The following is a 22,726-nucleotide window of genomic DNA, read 5'->3' as shown; positions in this document are numbered from 1 at the left end:
CCACGTGTTAAATAAGACTGGTGCAACTTTCAGAACATTTCAAAATGCATTAGAAAACGTAAGGAAGAGGTTAGGGACCGTTCAGTTTTTACGGCCGGGGGGGGGGGTGGCGCAAAATCCAGGGGGGGGGGGTCATCGTAATTTTGGAATCCGCAAAGGGGGGGGGGGAGGGGTCATCGCTTTTTCACTGGTAGGAAACCAACCCACTATAATAAGCAGCGGGCTGCCTTCGGCGGCCAACTCATTTTACAGTAGTATCTGGTTAAGTGCCTATCTTATCTTTGAAAGACCATTTACATGCTCGCGACCCTGAATGGTAGCACTGAGACAAAAAGGGGAATTTGCATAACAGTGTGATGCACATAAGTTTTCTATGGAAATGAAGTTAAAATTGCCTTACAGTTGTCCTAATTAACAGACGTTTGCATGGATGTAGCTAAGAAGTTTGTGCACTGGCATCTCTGCTACACGGATAAAGCGCACCGCGTACCGGAGTTCAAATCCAAACCGTGTGAGTAAATTTGACATATGGGTTTTTGGTTATTTTTTCCGCCGGGGGGGGTCATCAAATGTTTTCGTCTGACAAAGGGGGGTCATCTTTTTTCACAAAAAATGCAGGGGGGGTCTATATTTTTTTGAAAACCGGCGACAAGATTTTGCCGCCCCCCCCCCGGCCGTAAAAACTGAACGGTCCCTTACTGTTTTCTGAGGGTGTAGGCACTGTCGTCAAGGAAGCAGATCCTGTGACGGAAAATGATAAGCAGCAGACGACAGACTATGGTGACGTGGCGTTTTAAACATATAGACAGTACGAGGGCCGTCATATATAGTCTTTGTTTATAACTGCAAAGTGTTTGGATTGGGAACTGCAAAGTGTTCATATTTTGACAGCTATGGATGGTCATGTCAATCCGGATGTGCCAGTCAGTTTCATGTAGCATTTGATGAGAAGGGGAGAATGTTTTAGCAGTTTGGAGGTCAAACTAAGACTTGTACCGGTGACATTGACAGCAAATTAATCAAAAGTGAAGGGAATCAGACAGTATTCCGTCTAGTCAGCGATGTGTTGTCCCTGGTAATAAAAAACGTCTTCACCTCATAGGTATATCAGGACGAATTTATGCATGGCAAATATCAACGTGTATGGCGTCGCTCTCTCATTTTCGCAAAAATATGCATCCCTTAGGAAATGTGTACGTGACCATCCCCCCTCCTGATTTTTATCCATAATTTTGAAAAGAAAATTGTTTGTATAAATATATTTTAATATTTAATATGTATAAATATAATAAGCAAAGGTAAGGCGCACACTACCTGACTCTTGCTAACGTGATATCGTATGCGTACAACTCTGTATGACAATATGACGTATTGCATAGGCAGTGGATAATAAAAGTGACAAGTTTGATCAATTGTGTGTTATAACGCGAGGGGGCGTAGACCCCTTGGTGCTTGGCGCATGATAGTCCAAACTCGTTCATTGTGGCACTTGTCACACTGCCGCAACAATAGAATTTGAATACAATCTGACTCTCACTTTGTCAAGTGACATTTGTTTAGTTTATTTTTGTGTTGGACACCATGTTTCACCGGCGTAGGCTACTTACTTGCAAGTGCTAAGACTAAAAAAATTCGGATCTGAAGTGATAATACATCACTTCTTGTCTAAGCTTTTGGCGTGGCGACAATGATGGGAAGGCTCGTAATTCCCATGATACTGTGCGTGACGGAGAAATGCATGGCAAATATCAAGGTGTATTGCGTCGCCCTCTCATTTTCGCTGGAATGTGTATCCCTTCGGGTCTTTCGCAATAAACTACGAATTCCCCTATGTATATCTGTACAGGATTTTCGTCGATGTATTCCTATGAATGCATTCCCTGATAGTCCGTGATGTTATCGACCCCGAAGTGGTTACGACAGCTGTTAGCATACTGATATTTTTTATGGCCATTGGACCATCACTAATCGGACAACCTTTCGGAGGTAAAACGTCATCTTTTTGACATTATTAAGTTCGGTTGCAATTGCAACTTATAACTTCCCACTTATTGTTAAAAAAAACGCTTTAACAAAGTAGACCTGAAAGGACTAGTTACTATTATGATTAATGTAAACCGTTCTTTCTCGTTTTGCTCCCCGAAGCATTTTCAGCATGTCAGTTCACTGTTTGTGTGTTTACCGCATCGTTAATGTTGACAAGTGAATCCTGGTACGGACTGGAATCGAAATGTAAACAATAACAATGCATTTTACACGTACAGACGCAGTTTTGGCAGGCTGCATGGCAGGTGTTTCAACACGCTTTTGGAGTGGAGCAAACACTTGCGATGGGCACAAAAAACATAAATAGTAAACACATCATGAAGAGTGTAGCTGCTGCCCTTTGAGGTAGAACGCGCCTCGGAGACATAAATTTGGACTCTCAAACTTTTACAATTCTTTTCTGATATACCACTTGTGGGGTTCATTTTAAAGCTTTTGGTGTAAGAAAACTTTTTACCGGCGTAAATTTCGAAATTCGAAAAATTTATTTTTTTCCTTCATAGATTTAACACAGCGATAGCGGCCATTTTGAATTTTATATCGATAAATCTTGGGTTATCTGTTTCCCTAGTACCAAAATTTGCACGGTGACCCCCGATTTTTATTCTTGATTTCGAAAGACAATGGTTGAAAGATTCTTTACGGAAAGTTTGAGCAAAAGTTTCAAGTCTTTCACTTTCGAGGCGCGAATTACCTTAAGGTGGTATGTGCCTCTAAATGAAAAGCATCAAACTTTTGCTCACATTTTCCTACAGTTAACTTTTAGCCATTTTCTGTCAAAATCGAGAATGAAAAACGGGGGGGGGGGGTCACCGTACAAATCTTGTTGCTAACGAACCAAATTACCTTATATTAACCGATATTTGAAATTCAAACTGGCCGCCATTCCTGTGTTATCTCGAAATTAAAATTTCAGATTTTCACAAAACTGAGCTGGAAAAAATTAAATTTACCCCACAAGCTTCGAAACGAGCCCCCACAAGTGGTAAGCCGAAAGACTATAATAATTGTAAAAGTTTGAGAGTGCGACTGACTGTCCCCAAGGCGACTCTGTCAATTTGAACTTTCCTTGAACTCGGCCAAATCTCGATGAGATCATCCCTAGAGATAAAAAAAAACTGAATATGAAAGCAATCAGACCAGCTGCCTTTTGAACAAGGCGGGTGCGGCGTCGGACGACAATCCTACCATCTCATATTTCGTCACGGTAAGCTCCGAGTCATGGACGGCGCTCGGAAACAAACCTAGAAGTCATTCCACAGGAAAGTTTTGCAGCACTTGTAACTTTGAATCAAATGATGTCGAAAGCGACTGATGTGATACATCTCCAATACCGTCTTTATTTAGAACGAACATTTTATTGATGGCCGACCACAGTCTGTGACTGTTATTTTGGTACTAATTTTTAAGGTTGAAACAAACAAAAAATATACCATTGTAGACGTAGATATCCCAAAGAAAGTAAAGATTTTCAACCAATTCCATTGTTTCCTTCTTTTTTAAAAGTAATGTATGACGTCATCGGCCAATATGATAACTCGTCTCATTTCTAAGTCTGCCTTTTCTTCGGAGATTTGTCACAGTAATGGAACCTTACACGACAACAAGGCAACAAACGGTAGAGGGCGCTACAAATGTGACCTTGGCTTAACCGTGCCGGGACCATGTGTTGACACAAAACGAAAAATCTCTATGAACCACAGGGCACAGAAATCAGTCCCCTGGAGTGGGAAAGTGGTGGGGAGGGGTGGTTTTATGTGCAACCGTACGGTTTACTTTATTTGATTTTATTAATTTTGACTGTGGTATTTCAAATAAAGATTTCGACTCCACACCGTCTGACTGCTTTATATATTACCGACAAGTCCATATCTCCTCTCCAAATTGTGTATACACCACTGTAATTGCTCCGAAAACATTGCCAACTTGCTAATCCGCTGTCCGTATCAGCGGATTAATTGATTTTTTAATTGATTTCAATTTTAATTTATTTTACTGCGTTTTGGTCGGCTTAGCAAAGTTGGCAGTGTTTTCGGAGCAATTACAGTGATTTAACACAGATTTGAGAGGACTTGTAGTAATAAGGAAGGCAGTCATACGGTTTGGAGTCGAAATCGTTATTTGAAATACCACAGTCGAAATTAATAAAATTACTTGTAGTAATAAAGAAAGCAGTCAGACGGTTTGGAGTTGAACTCTTTATTTGAAATATCACAGTCAAAATTAATAAAATCAAATAAAGTAAACCGTTGCACAAAAACCTCCCTCCCCACCCCAGGGGACATATTTCTTTCCTCTGTGTATGAACTCTATATGGATGTGCCAAGATGCAATTGTTATGAATTCCTGACCTTTGCTTGTTTAGCTCTTCAGCAGACTCGGACGCGTAACAAATGGTGACCTTGTGAAACAAAGGCTGTGTTAGTGTCAGACTATACAGTATTAAGGGACTGGACATAAATTACAGAGGGGGGGTTCGGTGTTTTTTCGAAACACCGCTGCATCAAAAATAGTGACCCTTTAAAAGTTCATGCACAAAAATTAGTAACCCTCCCCCTTATCCGTGCATGAAAATAAGTGACCCTCCCCTGTTACTCAATCCCCCCCCAAAAAAAACCAAACCCGCAATGTGTTCAAGACCTCCTTCTGACTTGCTATACTTTTGAAGTCCCCTCCCAAAAGGAAGGCAAAATGCGGCCGATATAACGCTTTGTCCAAAAAATATCAAATCATATGTGTGTGATAATTCATGTAAATGTACTTTGCTTTAAGTTGCAGGTAAAAAGTGCATGCATGTACAAAAAATGTAATTTTTAGATTTCATCGATAATGTCGATTCACTATGCATGGTAGCCTATGATGAAACTATGAATATTTTTTTCCAATACAAAACTAGGTAAATCTGTGCATTTATGTACACCTAATTATTAGTACTAATGTTCATGACTAGACTACAGTGGTTTCAAGTCTATGGTTGTGCAAGAAATTTAATTTTGGAATTTCACTGAAATATCCATTCACTATGCATGGCAGCCTATGATGAAACTATGAATATTTTTTTCCAATACAAAACTAGGTAAATCTGTGCATTTATGTACACCTAATTATTAAAATTAATGTTCATGATTAGACTAGAGTGGTTTCAAGTCCATGGCTGTGCAAGAAATTTGATTTTGGAATTTCACTGAAATGTCCATTCACTATGCATGGCAGCCTATGATGAAACTATGAATAATTTTTTTCCAATACAAAACTTGGTAAATCTGTGCATTTATGTACACCTAATTATTAGTATTAATGTTCATGATTAGACTAGAGTGGTTTCAAGTCCATGGTTGTGCAAGAAATTTGATTTTGGAATTTCACCAAATGTTGATTCACTATACATTGTAGGCTATGAGGAAACTACAAATAACTCATAGGTTATCTGATCCTAAATTGTTATTCAAAAGTTGTTCGATCTGAAGCTTCCAGTTGTTATTGATGACATTTTGCACTATTCTGAATAGTTTGTATTCTGTCAATGTCCTCAAAAAATGAAAAATGTCCATACAGCTTCATGAACATTTGACACCGACCTATACCCAATGTATTGTCAATGGGAGAATGATATCAAATAAGTGATCTCCCAAATTGTTATTGAAAGCGTCATTATAGGGGACAGTTTATATGTACTTTAGAGGAGTTGGATAAGTAGAAATCATGACAACTTAAATCAATGTGGCTGCTTGGATCATCAATACATTGTTTATTATACTCTTAAACTTGTCCCCGAAGGGCGCGCCGAGAATGGAAATGACAGAAAATGAAAGTGCCAGGAGGCATTTTTTCTTTTTTCAGTATTCCATATTCTTTAATACGTGCACATGCAATTTCAGCTTTGATGTACAAAAAAGGTGACCCTCCCTCATAGACTTGCACAAAATTTTACGACCCTTCAAAAATGCTTGCGCGAAAAATAGCAACCCACCCCCAAAAAAACACCGGCCCACCCACCCCCTGTAATTTGTGTCCAGTCCCTAATAACTTAGACTTATTTTGCCTTTCACCTTTCAGTCTGTTTTGAATTCTAAGGCTTAAGAACGAACATCTTCAATATTGCTGTTCTTGTGTGCTTCATCTACCGAGGTGTTGGGGGAGTGCCGGCCCGGGCGAGGGATCTATGGGGTACAAATTATGCCATACAAACGCAAGGAAGGGTGGCGTCCTACTTGCAGCTAGTCATTGGCGGGAGAGGATACACCTTGAAACTTTGAACGCCGTATAAAGTGCGGATATTTTGGCTGATTATAATAGGCGAAATCACGAAACGGCGAAATGGTGAAATAGCGAAATGAAGAAATAGAGGAACTGAATAATAAATTGATATATAAATAAAGAAATAAAGAAACTGAAATAAGATTAAATAAATCCGACAAGCAGCAAACCAGACGGCCCATTCGATGTATTACTTGCACCACTCGCTCTCCATTGTCCTGTTATTACAGCAGCCGTGAGTGAGTAAGAGTAGGGGAGAAATTAAACGAAGGGAGGGCAGGCATTTTGACATAGAAATTAGAGAGAGCTTCTTTTTTCTTGCAAACACTTTCTAAGGGTTATTATTTTTTGCAGAGTCATTTTGAAAACCACCAGCCTTCCCTCCCGTTAATTTCTGTCCAGTACCTTAGGGACTGGTCAGTTTCTTCGGCCTGGGGGGCGGTGGATTAGTTTTTGCCGACGACAAACAAAGGCGACCCCCATTCAAACTTTCGAAAATAGGGTGACCCCTCCACGCGAGAGAAAGGTAAAACAAAAGGTGAAATATAATTTCAATAATTCATATATATATATATATATATATATATATATATATATATATATATATATATATATATATATATATATATATATATATAATTTTGGGGTATATTTTAAACATTCTGACATTTTCTGTTAACTGATTGTTGTCATGTCAGTTGTAAGATAGGAAGTTAGAAGTGTCAATTCTAAAGTTTGAATACAGTACTTTATATGAGCTGTGAATGTATTCCACTATGCATAACCAATTGCCCAAAACTCTTGTAAGAAAAAATGTAATTGTGTAAATATTAGAGCATGTTGCTTTCTAATACTGAATTCTCGGAACATGTTGCTTTCCAATACTGAATTCTCGTAGAGAAACAGAAAAGTATCAGGAACTTGTCATGCTTTCCATACGAACTGCAGATTTCATAATGTTCAGTACACTTTGCAAAAAAGACTTTCAATTTACATACATCAGGATATACCTGACAAATATCTCTGATATATTAAAGTACCGCGCCCGGAGGGCGTTCCGAAAAAAAAAGGGAATGAAGGGCATGCTGAGAAATATGTTTGATATTTTAACACGCCGAAAAATTTTAAACATACTGATATATCTGATGTATATATGTCTGATATATTAAATTTCGCGCTTGGAGGGGGTCTGAAAAATATGTCTTATTATTATTAAAGTTATGCCCCCAAAGGGCACGCCGTAAAATGCAGGTGAATGATGAAATTTGTTGCAGGCCCGATGCATTTTAGGCAAGTATGAGCCCGTGTCGAAATTCAAAAACACACTAACCCCCCCAACCCTATTTTGCATTTCAAAAACATTGTGACCCCTCTATCACCAAAGTAAAAAAGGGTGACCCCCAATGAATCCACCCAGGCCGAAGAAACTCATCGCTATTTCGCTATTTTCGCTATTTCTCCATTTCACCTTCTCGCGATTTCGAAGATTATAATTAGGAACTGGACACAAATTACAGGGGTTGGGTGGGCCGGTGTTGTTTGGGGGTGGGTCACCCTTTTTTGCGCAAGCATTTTTGAAGGGTCATAAAATTTTGTGCAAGCCTATGGGGAGGGTCACCTTTTTTATGCATCAAAGCTGAAATTGCATGTGCACGTATTAAAGAATATGGAATACTGAAAAAAAGAAAAAATACCTCCTGGCACTTTCATTTTTCTGTCATTTCCATTCTCGGCGCGCCCTTCGGGCGCAAGTTTAAGGGTATAATAAACAATGTATTGATGATCCAAGCAGCCACGTTGATTTAAGTTGTCATGATTTCTACTTATCCAACTCCTCTATTGTGCATACAAACTGTCCCCTATAATGACGCTTTCAATAACAATTTGGGAGATCACTTATCTGATATCATTATCTCATTGACAAAACATTGGGTATTGGTCGGTGTCAAATGATCACGTAGCTGTATGTACATTTTTAGTCCTTTGTGCCCTGTGGGCACAAAGTACTAATGTGATGACGCGGCCTCTGTTGTCGCATACAGTGGGCCGTATGCTGTGGACGCAGGTATCTCAGAAACGCTTCAGTAACTTTTTCTGAAATTTGGTCTAGTGGTCACTTGGGCATGTATCTCAAACGGTCTTTTTGTTTTTTTGATTGAATCATTTTAAAGTCACTTTTTTAGCTTTTTTGTGAAAACCACTATTTTCAATTTTTCCTCAAAACCACTGATGTGATTATTGTGATATTTGGCATGGGTGTTCGTATAGTTGAAATGCCGTCAGAAATGTTCAAAATTCGGTGATACATGCCTTGTATTATTTTTAAACAATATTTTTATCCATTTTTTTTAATATTTACTTGATTTTGACTCACTTTCGCTAAAGCTACCGTCTGCGCATGCGCACAACTGTAGGACAAAATCTGAGTTGAAGAATCGAAACGGACGCCATCTTGTTTCTCGGTCTGGGCATATTTTTTACGTTGTTAAACGTTTCACTGTGTATTTCAATATGTTCTATAGTTATGAAGTTGACAGTGATGCACTTTTGCGGCTGTCGTGTATTTTTTGGTACGAAGTGCGCATTTGATCAACTGAAGAATGATGGTCTCCGTAGGCGATAAACACCGGTACCGGCAGGCATATTAGTTCTGCTGAGGAAGTAATCCAATGGCCTGTATAGGTCAGGGGCTCACTATAGTTACTTTAAATTGTCACCAGGTGAAATAAAAGAAAAAAATTAAGCCTGTAATGGCTTCAGAAAAAAAATTCTCAAAACCCAAAATGACGATCACGAGAGAGTGCGCAAATCGTGAATTCTTAGGCTTTGCCATAAGGTAAAAAACTAAGCAGGGTGGCCTTAAAGAGAAAATTTTCTACGAACAGTTCGAGACATATATATCCTAGATACTACTTTAAAAAGTTTTACAAAATTGAAAATACTGAAGGGTTGCTAGTCCTTCAAATATATAACTTAAATCTCTAAAATTTTGGGTGTAATAATAAATATTTCGTTGAAAATGAAAATGTCCCCTAATTATTTCATTTAAATTAGAATCTTTACTGTTATATGATTGGAATGGGAACGTTTCATTCACTGCATGTACTTTAAATGAATGGCTTTATATGATGTGATTTTTGTGGGAAAACTTTCACAGTACATTTCTAGGAAATCAAGCATGGTGACCCATCTGTTTTCTTATTGATTTTTAGCTCACATGTATAAACACGTGGGCTAATGTCATAGCGATGTCTGTCTGTCTGTCTGTCTGTCTGTCTGTTTACACGATAACTCAAAAACGCCTTTACGCATTCAAGTCAGATTTAGTACACAGGTACCATATGCTACTTGCAAGAACTGATTAGATTTTGGTTAGTGTGGCTTCCATATTAATGAAGTTATGCAATATCGTTTTTTTCCGTACAATGGTTTCTCTATGGAGACGGTAATGACAATGTAGACATATATCAAGAAATACTGCACAAAATTTCATGAAACTTTTCACAGATGACAATCTAGGAACATTATGATGATACTGTTAGTATTATGTCAATTATCTTCTCATTTGCATATTTAATGAACTTTTGTTATTAGTGAGATAACTCTGAAATTCCTGCACCAAACTTGATGATACTTGCAACACATATTGATGTGATATATATCATATATATCTAATTATACGTAGAAGCATAAGGCAGTGTCAAGTTAATAAATAGCTCATTTGCATATTTTATGAAGGTTTGTAATTAGTCATATAACTCCTATATAACTTCACCAAATGTGATGAAATCTGCTGCACATACTGATCCGACTGATATCTAACTGTAGTGTAAAGCATTTAGTAGTGTGAAATTAATTAAGGGTTCATTTGCATATTTAATGAACTTTGTAATAAGGTATATAACTCTGAAATTACGGCATCCAAGTCAGTGAAATTGGGAACAGATATTGTTTTGATAAATATCTAATTGTACTGAGAAGCATTTGGCAGTGTCAAGTTAATAAAAAGGTTATTTGCATATTTTATGAATTTTTGTAATTTGCGATAACACTCCAAAATAACTGCACCAAATGTGATGAAATCTGCTGCACATACTGATCCGACAGATATCTAATTGTGGTGTAGAGCATTAAGTTATGTAAAGTTAATTAAGGGTTCATTTGCATATTTAATGAACTTTGTAATTAGTGATATTACTCAAAAATTACAGCATTAAATTTGATGAAACTTGCTACAGATGTTGATCTGATAAATATCCAATTGTACTGTGAAGCATTGAGCAGTGTCAAGTTAATAATAAGCTCATTTGCATATTTCATGAAGTCTTATAATTAGTCATATAACTCCAAAATAACTGAAATAACTGTATCAAATGTGTTGAAAACTGTTGCACATACTGATACGACAGATATCTAACTGTGTTGTAAAGCATTTAGTAGTGTAAAGATAATTAAGGGTTCGTTTGCATTTTTAATAAACTTTGCAATAGGTATATAACTCTGAAATTTCGGCACAAAATTTTGTGAAACGTGCTACAGATATTGATTTGATAATTATTTAATTGTGCTATGAATCATTGAACAGTGTCAAGTTCATTTAGGCTTTATTTGCATATTTAATGAGCTTTGTAATTAGTGACATTACTCTAAAATTACAGCATTAAATTAAATAAAACGTGCTTCAAATGTTGATCTGATGGATATCTAATTGTCCCATAAAGCATTGAGCAGTGTCAAGTTAATTAACAGCTCATTTGCATATTAAATAAAAGTTTTGTAATTAGTGACTAAACTCTGAGGGTAATGTGCGAAGTTGAAAAAACACCTGCTACATATAGTGATAACATATATCTCATTGTTCTGTGAAGCAAACTACTATTAATGAACCTGTTGTAAAACACGTGAGCATATTCAGTTCATATCTGGTTGCTTATTCTAATATACCCGATTTCAGAAATCCCTAATGTAAAAGTTTAACAGTAACTACAATTTTTCTGATCATACACCCTTAAACAAACAGTATTACAAAGATAAAATTTGATACTTTTTTGTATTTTTGCCTATGTATTAACTTCAATCTCGTTTTCCATCTTATTATGTTGAAGAAGTTATTATTCAGCCTATTAACACAATCTGCATATGTGGTATCTATAAATATATGGCTGCGAGTTGCATTTAATATACATCGAAATGTCAAAATGCCCTAAGACTGCTGCATACTATTAGTATTGATAATTAGGTATATCAATACTCAGGCTGTATTTGTACATTGCATGAAGTATAGAAAAAATTATCAACAGTTGCAGCTTTTGCCCCGTTACAAGGCTTACTTGTTTTTCTTATACAAATTCAAGGGCATTCATACATTTTTAATTTTTTTCGAAATAGAAGTCATGAAAGGCGACAAAATGTTCTAGATTTTGTTTAATTATAACTAGCATTAGAACTCCTGGATGGCATAAAAATGTTTTTTATTAAATTACCTACCAAACTATGAAGTCTGAAAATTCAAAAAAGACATAGGGAACCAAAATATTTTTAGGTCTCCCCTCATAAACAGGCAAAACTTTCAAGTCCACCCTCTACTACCCCTAAAATTTTCGAATCCCCCTGAATTCCTCCATCCAACCAACCCCCTACCAGTATTTGTGAACGCAGCCTTCGTCCGTTCACACTACCTGATGCAAATCAGTAACCATGTCGAAATTATAAGGTATAAAGCAGTTGGTCAACGTCTTGCGAATTTACTAATGACCTGAAATATAGAAAGGGGTGAAGCACTAAAAACCTGTGTCAGAGCACGTCCATAAAGTAGATGGACGCTAATTATTCACATATATGTGACTAAACACGAAAGGAAACGCTACCAATATTCGAAAATAAACTATATAAATGAAAGACTCGGAGCCATGGACTGCCTCCTCATAGCTATGTTTGAGACATCCTTGCTCGACCTCATAAAGTACGTTTTGAATGCACAATGTGAACCGATGAAACTTTGACAACAAAAGTTTATGTAGACATCAGTGTGTTTGCCTTTGTTAGTGGTGCGTACTGCTGGAGACCTAATGCGTACATACACAAAACACTGCTTTAGAAATATCATGACGCGTTGACCCTATCAGACAACCTTTCACTCTTACTTTTCGTTCCGTCAATATATCAGTCATGCTAAAGGTCAGTATAGTTTACACACTGTAAAGCTAAAACCACATCCCTTTGCTCTATTGGCCGTGCATATTTTAGTACAAGAAAGGAAAATTACCTAAGATTTGCCCGCCGGTGCCTGAAATGACCGCCATCTTTCTGTTAACTGTATAAGCACATCAAATGAAAAACGTAGTTAGGTCAACTCCTGGAGCTTCAAAATGAGTCCCCCTCAATCGGTAAACCAACAATTTATTGTTAAAGTTTGAGAGTCGAGTCGGAATATTTGTCCCAGAGGCGCATTCTACCTTAACAAAAAACTATTTGAAATTAAACTTGAACCTCAAGAGTACTTTATCTTTATAACTTTAGCAATAATTTGACTAACGTTAACTTACTGATACCTTACCGGGGACCACAAACTGATTAGATATACAGGGCACTTAAGAATCAGGCAATAGCCCTGACGGCGAACTCAGGTGTCGTTGATAATTAAAACAAGCTTTTGGCAACTGGAACCTATTCCGAGTGTGTGCCAGGACAAACCCTCCCTCCTCTCTTGAACAGAATTTTGAAAATACGCAAAATTTCGACGATGAAAGTATACTTTTTAGGATAAATTACTTCCTTGTCTACTTTGAATGCAAAGGCTTCTGAACGTCTTCAATATATACTGTTCGCGTGTTCTTCATCTACCGAGGTGCCGCGAGATCTATTGGGTACAATGTCATGTCAGTGCGGCAAGGATGGCGCCCTATTTGAAGCTTGTCATTTTCGAGAGACGAGACACCTTGATGAATACCGTGTAGGAGTGCGGATATTTCGAAAGATAATCAAGTGGCAGGAAGCAGACAATCTGTTGATTGTTTGTTTGTTTCGGGAAAGGGACAGCACAGGCTGAACACACACGAGGAGTCATTACAAATGTTATATGGCGCGTAATCAAGGCCGAAATTCGAACTCCATTTTGATTCGTAGTCACATTTTTAACTTTCGAACTCTCATATTTTGACTAAAACCCTTTTTGGATTCGTAATAAAATTTTCAACTTCCGAATGTTCATTTTCACTAACTCCCATTTTGGACTCGAAGTCGTATTTTCCACTAACTCATACAGGTCCTACAGCACATTAGCTAGCGAACACAAGCCAAAAATGAGCATACGCATAGTCAAAGTTTTAACGCGACTTGCAAAATTTTCGTATTTCAGGAAGTTAATCATCACTTTGTTGAGAAGTCCCAAATACGTGGTGACCCTGAAGTTAAATTTTGAACATGGACCACATTAAGTTTGTTAGTGTCAGCAGTTTGTCAAGGTAGCTACAAGCTCTTGTCCAGCCTGACAGACGAAGGAGATGTGTCACATAGGTGTGACTGTCTTGCTGGACTTTTGTATTGAGCATGTCGTTTAGCTGGTGCAATTTTTTCCGGTGGACCCTCTAGAGTATCACACAGGAATAACTCGAATAATCCGATAACGTCATTGGACGTGTCTATGGCGCGTTCGTGGCTAACTATACAATGGAGCTACTTAAAAGGGATTTTTACACAAATGCTAAAGACCACTTAGAAAAACGTCGATGGTGCGACTTTCAATCCAAAATGGGAGTTTGAAAATTGTGGGTACGAAAGTTATAAATGCGACTAAGAGTCCAAAATGGAAGTTAGTCGAAAATGGAAGTTAGTCAAAAAAGAGTTTGAAAGTTGAAAATTCTATTACGCATCCGAAATTGAGTTAGTCAAAAATTAGAGTTCAAAAGTTGGAAATGCGACCACGAATCAAAAATGGTGGTTTGAATTTTGGCCTTGATACAGGGCCATAGCTCTTACATTCACTAGCACTTCCTTAGGATAAAAGAGACTCATCCATTTGGCGGCGTTCTGTCACAGCGGCACCCTTTCAACCTCACACTACACAAGGCTGAATCTAAGTACAACGACCCTAAACTCGGAATATCAATAGCATGTAGGCGTTGAATTGGCATTCTGCTGGGTCATCCCAGACTATCAACATAAGTAGAAACCGACAAAAGGGTCGTCGACAGAGACACTTTTCCAATGCAGGACACTGTACCGAATGATCTGTAGATTGCTTTTTCAGAGCAGTAAAGCAGTATTCATAGACTTTGAGAGCCCGCACTTTCCGTCACCGGTCAACTTTGAAAAACTGAAGCAGGTTGATCAAAAATCTTGGCTTCGATTTTGGTGTTTTACCGATGGGCAGTAAAATAGTGTGACGGAGACGAGTATTTATGGTAAGCTTATTTGAATTTCCCGTAGAAAAAATGCTGTTTTCAGAATAACGTGTATTTTCAGATAACGTGTATTCTTGTTAAATAAAGATTTAGATTTGAGGTTTATTTTAGGCTTTATTCACAACACATGCAGTTTGTTTTATCTGTATCGAAATGTAATTGAAACTGTGTTACAAACACGATGAGTTTAAGCGTCTGACGTCATTCACTTTGACCAGGTTATATCCTTGCCATAGCTATTACAATACTATCACTCTAGATGCAGGTCATGCATCACGGACTGCTTAATCTTTGAAGACTGTAAAAGCACGTCACGTCGGTCTTGGTTAGAAAACAAACAGAACACATTATTCTTGATATCCTGCTCTTAAAACCAACGAGACGGTGTGTGTATGGTTCTTCAGAAACAGTTCAAGTGCTTTCCGTGAATCACTAGCTGACGCTATCAAGGAACGGCAGACACTCAATCGCCCTTGATGCTTTCATCACTCTACCAGTAGGTAGAATGCGCCTAGGGGACAGAATCGGGCTCTCAAACATTTTACATTTCTTTTCTGATCTATATACGCGATTGTGCATTACCTTACATTGAAAGCTTTAATAGTCAAAGTTTAGTGTATGTATATATCAAAGAGAGCTTATATGGTAAGTCTGTGCCCAGACTGTCGATAGTCCTTTGTGCCTTTTCTTTGCTATTATTGGTATAGTCTCTCGCACATACAGGGGTGGGGGTCGGGGTTCACAAGGCGCTGGTCGGGAATGCTGGAGGCATGACTGCGAGTTGCAGTACACATCGGCCCTTTACTCACCAGCCCGCGTCCAGTGCTACTGATTGATTGAGGTAGGTGGTACCTCTGTCACAGATCCATCTCTTATTGCTGATGCTTTTAACTGCTATTTCTCGAAGATTTCCAGAAAGATGAATGTTCAGTAGACTGCAATCCTGATATTTCTTCTTTGTCTGAGCATCTCAACAATAAACTCAGAGGTTCAGTCTTCAAGATTCCACATCTTTCTGTTGATTTTGTCAAAAAAACTTTACGTAGTTCGTACTCTCTCTGGTCTCCATCTAATCAAATGTGAGCAAATTGTCATTGACGCTATTTTTAATACTTCTTCTAAGCAGTGGCAATGACGGATTTACAATCATCAAAGGAGGTGACAACTGCCCATTCACAAGATTCTACACTCACTGCACATGGCAAGACCAGGGATGGCGGTGTCATCGGCTGGCTAGTTGTTTTTGGCTCTCACATATGTCACTTATTCTTTGGAGGAGCTTACCAAGCCATAGGTCCGCTATTTGTCGTCATTCAACGTCATTTTGACGAGACCTCAGCTCGCACCTCGTGGATAATTGCGTTTCTCGCCTCCGTAGAATTCGGGTTAGGTATGTTAATGATATACTTATGTAACAAAATTTGAACTTCCAACTTTACACCAGTGTCGTACAGATGTGATTAACGAATGGCAAACCTGGCAGGCTCTTTTCATACGTACAGGTTTTGTATAAGTCAAACACTGGGGGTAATTTTGCTTAGATTTGAGCGCAAAATTACAGTTTTGAGTGCCGTGTTCTAGCACCGTGCGTGTTCCTAATACGTGGAATTAAAAAATGTAAATGATAGCTTGCTGCACAAGTACATACTTAATAACATCCGGTGAATAAGCAGAGTGAAAGCGTTCCCTTTCCAACGTGTGTCATGGTCCACATGCTCTTCATAATAATTGACCTCCTCCATGCAACGAGTGAACGTCGCAGGAGCAGAAAAGTATGCGTCCTGAAATGAAACCAACGACCCCCTCAAGGTTATTGTTGAAGATGTCAAGGCATAGATTAGGAGATGTAACAACTTCAAGGGTTAACTTTGCTAAATGAATAGTACTGTTAATAGCGTACAGGATTATATGAAATTTACCAGTGGTCATGTCAAATGTTAATGATGCTGATGTGGACGCGTGTGGATATATTTTCGTGATCACGGACGCATTTATAATTTAATATAATTATTATTGCTACTGGGTTCTTTGTTTTCGCCCACTTGATGTATGGAAATGAAGATTCTTCTAACAATGTTACGTTTTTGTAGCTGTTTAGGTCTTATATTGCGGTTTGATGCAAGAACAGATATTCGTTCATCGAGGTAGTTCATGCCTGAAAAGTAAAATATTTACATTTTTGCTAAAACTTCCCTCATCGAGACCTTCAACCATCGTCTTACCAAATCAAGGATAGAAATCAGGGGTCACTGTTCAAAATTATGTAATAGAGAAATGAATTGCCTAATATCTACCAATATTTGAAATTCCAAAATGGCCGCCATCCCTATGTTCATTCACTGAGGAAAAAATTCAATTTTTAGAAATTAAGACGGTGAAAATTAGCTTTACTAGTCTAAGAAACCCTTTAAAATAAACTAACAAGAATAGTGAACCAGAAAGGTATTAAAAATATTTGAGCGCCCCTGAGGCACCTTGTAATTATGTACCTAAACTCATGATGAATAGCTATCCTTTCTCTAATGATTTACTTTTTTTTGTTTATTCTGCTTTGGAATCTGATGTCTTATCCCATCGATTATCATTCCTGTCCATTTTCTTTTTTACTTCATTTTTTTTCTCTATCTAAGGTCCACTGTCAAATGTTTCTGTAAAGAAGATTGGTTTCCGGATGACAGTGCTGATGGGAACGATAATTTCATCTGCTGGTTACTTCTTTAGTGCATTCGCTCCCACCATAGAGTTTCTGTACCTCAGCATCGGCCTTGCAGTAGGTAGGTAATCTGCACAGATGATTGAACTGTTCGATTCTTGCGTTGTACTTAGTCTAACTATAGGCAATATTGTCTTTGGTCTAACGTTTATTTCATTCAAAATAAACCAAGGATTAGTAATAGAATCTTTTTCTGTCTGAGGCGGAGGACCGCGATGTATGTATTGTCAACACTAATTTGCCACAGTATGCTATCGTTTTAAATTGCGCTCTTGCTCCCATAGCAGAGAAAATAACCACACAAGTACAGTAAACACAAACACCGCATTTTAATACAGTGATACATGTTCACTGACGGTGGATTCTAAATTGATTTGTTCACTGCCTTTACATAGTTTCAAATAAAAAAAGACTCATGCTATACCATTCAAAGTATGACTGTGCGCCGAACTGTGTCATGGACGGCCTTACTATAATGTGGCTAGGTCTATTCAACTCCCTTCGGTAGAGATACTGAATACAATCGGAGAGAAAAATGGATGGATAAGTTAATTGACAGACAGAAAGGCATTTAGACAAGCAACAGGAATAGTCCTTGGACTAGAAAGCGTCTACGTGTATCCCCCCACAGGATAACAAACCTGTATTTTTCAGAAGTCTTGGGATCCCTAGAAAACAAAATGGAATTTTAATAGAAAAAATATAGGGATGCACTTGCTGTTACGGTCATGTTTTGAAGGGTTCCGCAAAGCATGATTTTGCGGCCAACGTACATTTTTGTGAAAGCTATCTTCTTGTAAGTTATCTGTTGAGCTTATTATTTATGATAATCTGAATTGTTTTGTATCATTAAACAGGCAATTTATTCTTCTTTAAGATGACTTATTCTAATATGCGATATCTGGTACATTTTTTATGAAATATGACCAAAGCTGACCCCGTACCCCAAAGTTTTACATGGCAAATTACAGTTAATCTCCAATTCTATCAATTTTTTAGCTATACTTAGTAAAAAAGGCAGTGCTTTGTATGAAATCTCTTTTATTTGGTTCACAAATATGTCAGATACATGCGATAGACTTGTAACATAAAAATATACGGATTATATAGTTTTAATAGTCATATTGTGAAGGGTATCGCAAAATCACAGTATTGCCGACTCGCGTGCGATTTTGCTAAACCTGTCTTCTTATAAGTCGCCTGCTGAGCTTGCTTTTAAATATACTCTAGTTTGATTGGTATCTTTAGAAGGGTAATCCAGGCCACTGCACTTTAAAATGACATATAATAATATGCAATGTCTTGAACAGTTTTCATGAAATATGACCAAACCTTACCCTATACCTCAAAGTTTATTCTGTCATAGCTAACGTCAAATTCTACCAATTTTTAAGCTACCTATAATGAAAATAGGGCAATTTTTGTATGAAGTCTGTTTTATTCGCTAGAGAACACGTCTATAATATGAAATAGACTTTTAACATAAAAATATTGGGATTAAATAGCTCTAACAGTAATAGTTTGAAGGGTATCGCAAAATCACATTACCGCAGACTGGAACCTTTTTTTGAATGATTCTTCTTGTAAGTCATCTGCTTAGCTTACTTTTTAACATTACCTGGCTTGCTTGAAATCATTAGAAATGCAATTAATCAGTTTTTAAAATGACATATTGTAATATGCAATATCCTCTTAAGTTTTCATTGAATGTGACCAAAGCTTACTCCGTACCGCAAAATGTACATAATAAATTACAGCCACTCTCAAACTCTAGCGACTTTTATAATTTTTTAACTTTTTATACAAAAGGCAATGCGCGCGGTACCCTTCAAAATATGACTGTAAAAGCTATAGAATCCCAAATTTTTTTTCTGTTAAAAGTCTATTTCATATTTCTGACATTTCTTTGTAGCAAATAAAACAGATTTCATACAAAGCAGCGCTTTTTTATTATGTTTAGCTAAAAAAATTGGCAGAACTTGAGATTAACTGTAATTTACTATATAAAACATAGGGGTATGGGGTAGCGTTTGGTCATATTTAATGAAAACTGTGTGGTAAATTAGAGGAATAAATTGCCTGTCTAATGATACCAAACAAGCCAGGTCATCTTAAATAATAAGCTCATCAGATAACTTACAAGAAGACAGGTTTGACAAAAATGCACGTCGGCCGCGAAATCATTATTTTGCGGTATCCTTCAAAACATGACCGTAACAGGTATTTCATCCCTATATTTTTTCTATAAAAATTCCATTTCGGCTTGTAGGGATCCCAAGGCTTCTGAAAAATACAGGTTTGTTATACTGTTGCGGTGCACGTAGACCCCCCTCTAGCCCCATACGTTTGTCACAGACAGATTGTCAACGGACATGTTATAAGACAGAGAGGTGGCTCTTTATATTAGTGTCATCGATTCATAGATTACAAATTGCAGTTCATTATTTTCCTTAGTATAGTGTGCGGCCTAGTAAGGTTGAATTCCTATATAGCTATGAGCACAACGCGCATAAGATAATTGTGATAATATTTTATTCCAAAAAGGTATTGGTTATGCGCTCATCTTGCCTGCATCCATTGGAATCATACCACACTTCGTCAAGAAGAGCTTTACCGTTGCTAGTGTTCTTGCAGCGTCCGGAGTCGGTGTTGGGTTGTTCATCTTCCCTCCCTTGTTACAAATACTGATCGACAACTACGGCTGGAGAGGATCTGTCATTGTGTTCTCGGCCTTGAATGCCCACATGGGAATATCTGCCGCCTTGTTCAGAGCGCCGGAAGAGGAAATTCCAAGTAATGTTCCATTGGAAGAGAAGGCCGGTAACGCCAATAATCTAAAAATGAACTGGATATGTATTAAGGATACATGCGATCTAAGGCTAATGACAAAATATCCAACATACGCAGTTTTTGTGTTCGCAACTACTATCGCAGTTGGGATAGGATATCAGAGTTCGCCAGCTCACTTGCTAGCACGTGCCGAAACCAAGCAGTTCGCATCTATAACAGCCATTTCGCTTCTTGTCTCGATTTTCGGATTAGCGACCATGATAGGAAGGCTTCTAATTCCAATAGTTCTACTACTTACAAAAAAATTCACAACAAGTATCAAAACCTACGCATTTGCACTCTTTCTCTCAGGGTTATGTAATCTATTCAGTCCCTTGGCTATGAATTATGAAACATACACTGCCTACGCATTCTTTTATGGAATTTTCATCGGTTTACATCTGGGAATGCAACCACAAATCGCCCTTGATGTCCTCGGTCCTGAAATGGTTACAGCTGGCACCGGGATACTGACATTTTTCATGGCTATCGGAGCACTGATTGGACCACCCATTGGAGGTAAAACACTGCATCATTTATTTCATTTTGAAGTTCGATTGGAATATTTGTTGTCGACCTAATAGTTGACAAAGACAATACCAAAAATTCATCTCTGAGGAATTTTCCAATGTTTGAAATTTCGAAACGATTTGACCAAACCTTAATGAGATCATCCACGGGGGTCTATAAAAGAATCTATGTAGGGAACTATCAAGACAAGACAGTTGGCCTGATGCCAGTCGAAGACTTACCATCTCGGACCATTTTACAGTCCCTAATTGTCGATACAACGAATTTGAAACCTGTCGAGTTAGTAATCTGGCACACTCGTCACTATGATCAACATGGTGTTTACAGACAGAGACTGGAATGCATGTCCAAAAGATAGTCGATTGATGACAAAATCTGATTTCGGCTCTAATATGTAAATCATTACAATTTACTGTAACGGAAAACACACATTGACATGCCATTAACAAAATAGTAACACGAAATAACACGATACACGATATCAACGGTATTTAAAATAATCCCCTTTTTGGCTTTCATTTTTAAGGTTACATATATGACGTCACTGGTAACTACGATAACTCATTTTATTTCTACGGAAGTCTGCTTTGCTTTGGAGGGTTGGTGATGTTTGTTTCGGAACCGTTCACAAATAGACTTCAGCGAAAGGCAGAGGGAGCTACAAGTGTGACCATGGACGACCTCGGCTGTTCGGAAGTATACCTTGTTGAGGTGGCAACACAAACTGGCGTAATTTCTTGATAATTTATGTTACTCACTGCGACACCTTCCGTGGTCATTCTGCATGTCTGAAATGTGCAAACTGATTCAGGGAACATCTGTTTGCAATTTATTTTAAATAAACTTTCTTTGCATGGCAGTTCTTTTATTTTCATGTCAGTGCGACCAACAGTGCCACAATTATGCCCGTCTCATCACAAAAACAAGGAAAAGGGATCACATTACACCAATCCTGAAGGAACTTCACTGGCTCCCCGTGTCTTACAGAATTCAGTTCAAAATCCTACTTCTCACATATAAATCAATACATGGACTCGCTCCTTCATACCTGGCTGAACTCATTGAAGTCAACACCCCTAGCAGATCTCTCCGATCAAGTCTACAAACCACACTTAAAGTTCCACGAACTCGGTTAAAATCATACGGTGACAGATCCTTCTCCTATTCCTCATCAATTCTATGGAACAAACTGCCAGCTCCTCTTCGATCAGCCCCGGACATTCGCACTTTCAGATCTCTGCTTAAGACTCATTTCTTCAAGAGAGCTTACCTGTGACCTAGTGTAAAGCGCCAGTGAACATTGCTGATGGATACTAGGCGCTATATATAAATTATTTATCCTATCCTATCCTAAGTATGTCGGCGGCCCGGTGAAGTTTCTCTCCTGTCTTCGCATATGTAGATCGGGCAGTATGAAAAAGCCGAAGACTATAAATTATACATTTAGCTTTTTGTGTTTTTGAGGTTTTTCAAATAAGTAAAGAAGTTACAACGTACCTCCAAAATGCTTATCTACAATATAGTAGCATTGGAAGGAGTACGGAACGTGATTTTTTTCTCCTTTACTTTCTTGTATGTGCCCGAAGAAAATAAATAGTATCTAAATAGTATCTGTCCTTCAAATTCATCATTTGCATGATGATTTCATGATTACTTGACATTTACCTGTTTAAGGGTGAACAGCTGCTCTTTATTTTTACATTTCCATCCACAAGTCTTAAGGCTTGGCAAATTGATACAGATTCGCCATGGTTTTACGATCAGTTGTCTGAAATGTTAAACATTATTGATCGTCATCCCCCCCCCTTTGTCAGTTATGCAAATAAATCATCAAGTGTACTAATATAATGTTGGAAAGTTGCTGTTTATTAACTTTGTTGGTGTACTATAATAAGAGTCACTTTCACACAATCTCTGTTTTAAGTTTTTAATATTTTATGTATGTTCC

At 37.8% G+C, this 22,726-nt stretch overlaps 1 protein-coding gene across 5 annotated transcripts; it reads left to right on the top strand.

Moving 5' to 3' along the window:
* Positions 1-14,452: 14,452 nt before the first annotated feature.
* LOC139147797 (monocarboxylate transporter 13-like) lies at positions 14,453-22,626 on the top strand. 5 transcript variants are annotated; one of them, XM_070719002.1, is made up of 5 exons: positions 14,453-14,705; positions 15,832-16,095; positions 17,336-17,479; positions 19,963-20,766; positions 21,305-22,626. In XM_070719002.1, the coding sequence occupies exons 2-5, from the start codon at positions 15,837-15,839 to the stop codon at positions 21,517-21,519; spliced, it is 1,422 nt and encodes a 473-aa protein (XP_070575103.1). In that variant the 5' UTR covers positions 14,453-14,705; positions 15,832-15,836; the 3' UTR covers positions 21,520-22,626. The 5 variants fall into 5 exon arrangements, with proteins under 5 accessions (XP_070575103.1, XP_070575100.1, XP_070575104.1 ...); XM_070718999.1 differs by having other exon boundaries at positions 15,829-16,095; XM_070719003.1 differs by lacking the exon at positions 14,453-14,705 and adding an exon at positions 14,776-15,350 and having other exon boundaries at positions 15,829-16,095.
* The last annotated feature ends 100 nt before the right edge of the window (positions 22,627-22,726 follow it).

Source organism: Ptychodera flava, chromosome 13 (assembly GCF_041260155.1).
Source record: "Ptychodera flava strain L36383 chromosome 13, AS_Pfla_20210202, whole genome shotgun sequence".
Classification (NCBI taxonomy): domain Eukaryota; kingdom Metazoa; phylum Hemichordata; class Enteropneusta; family Ptychoderidae; genus Ptychodera; species Ptychodera flava.
Note: the sequence above shows the minus strand (reverse complement) of the source record. Positions and strands in the feature narration are given on the sequence as shown.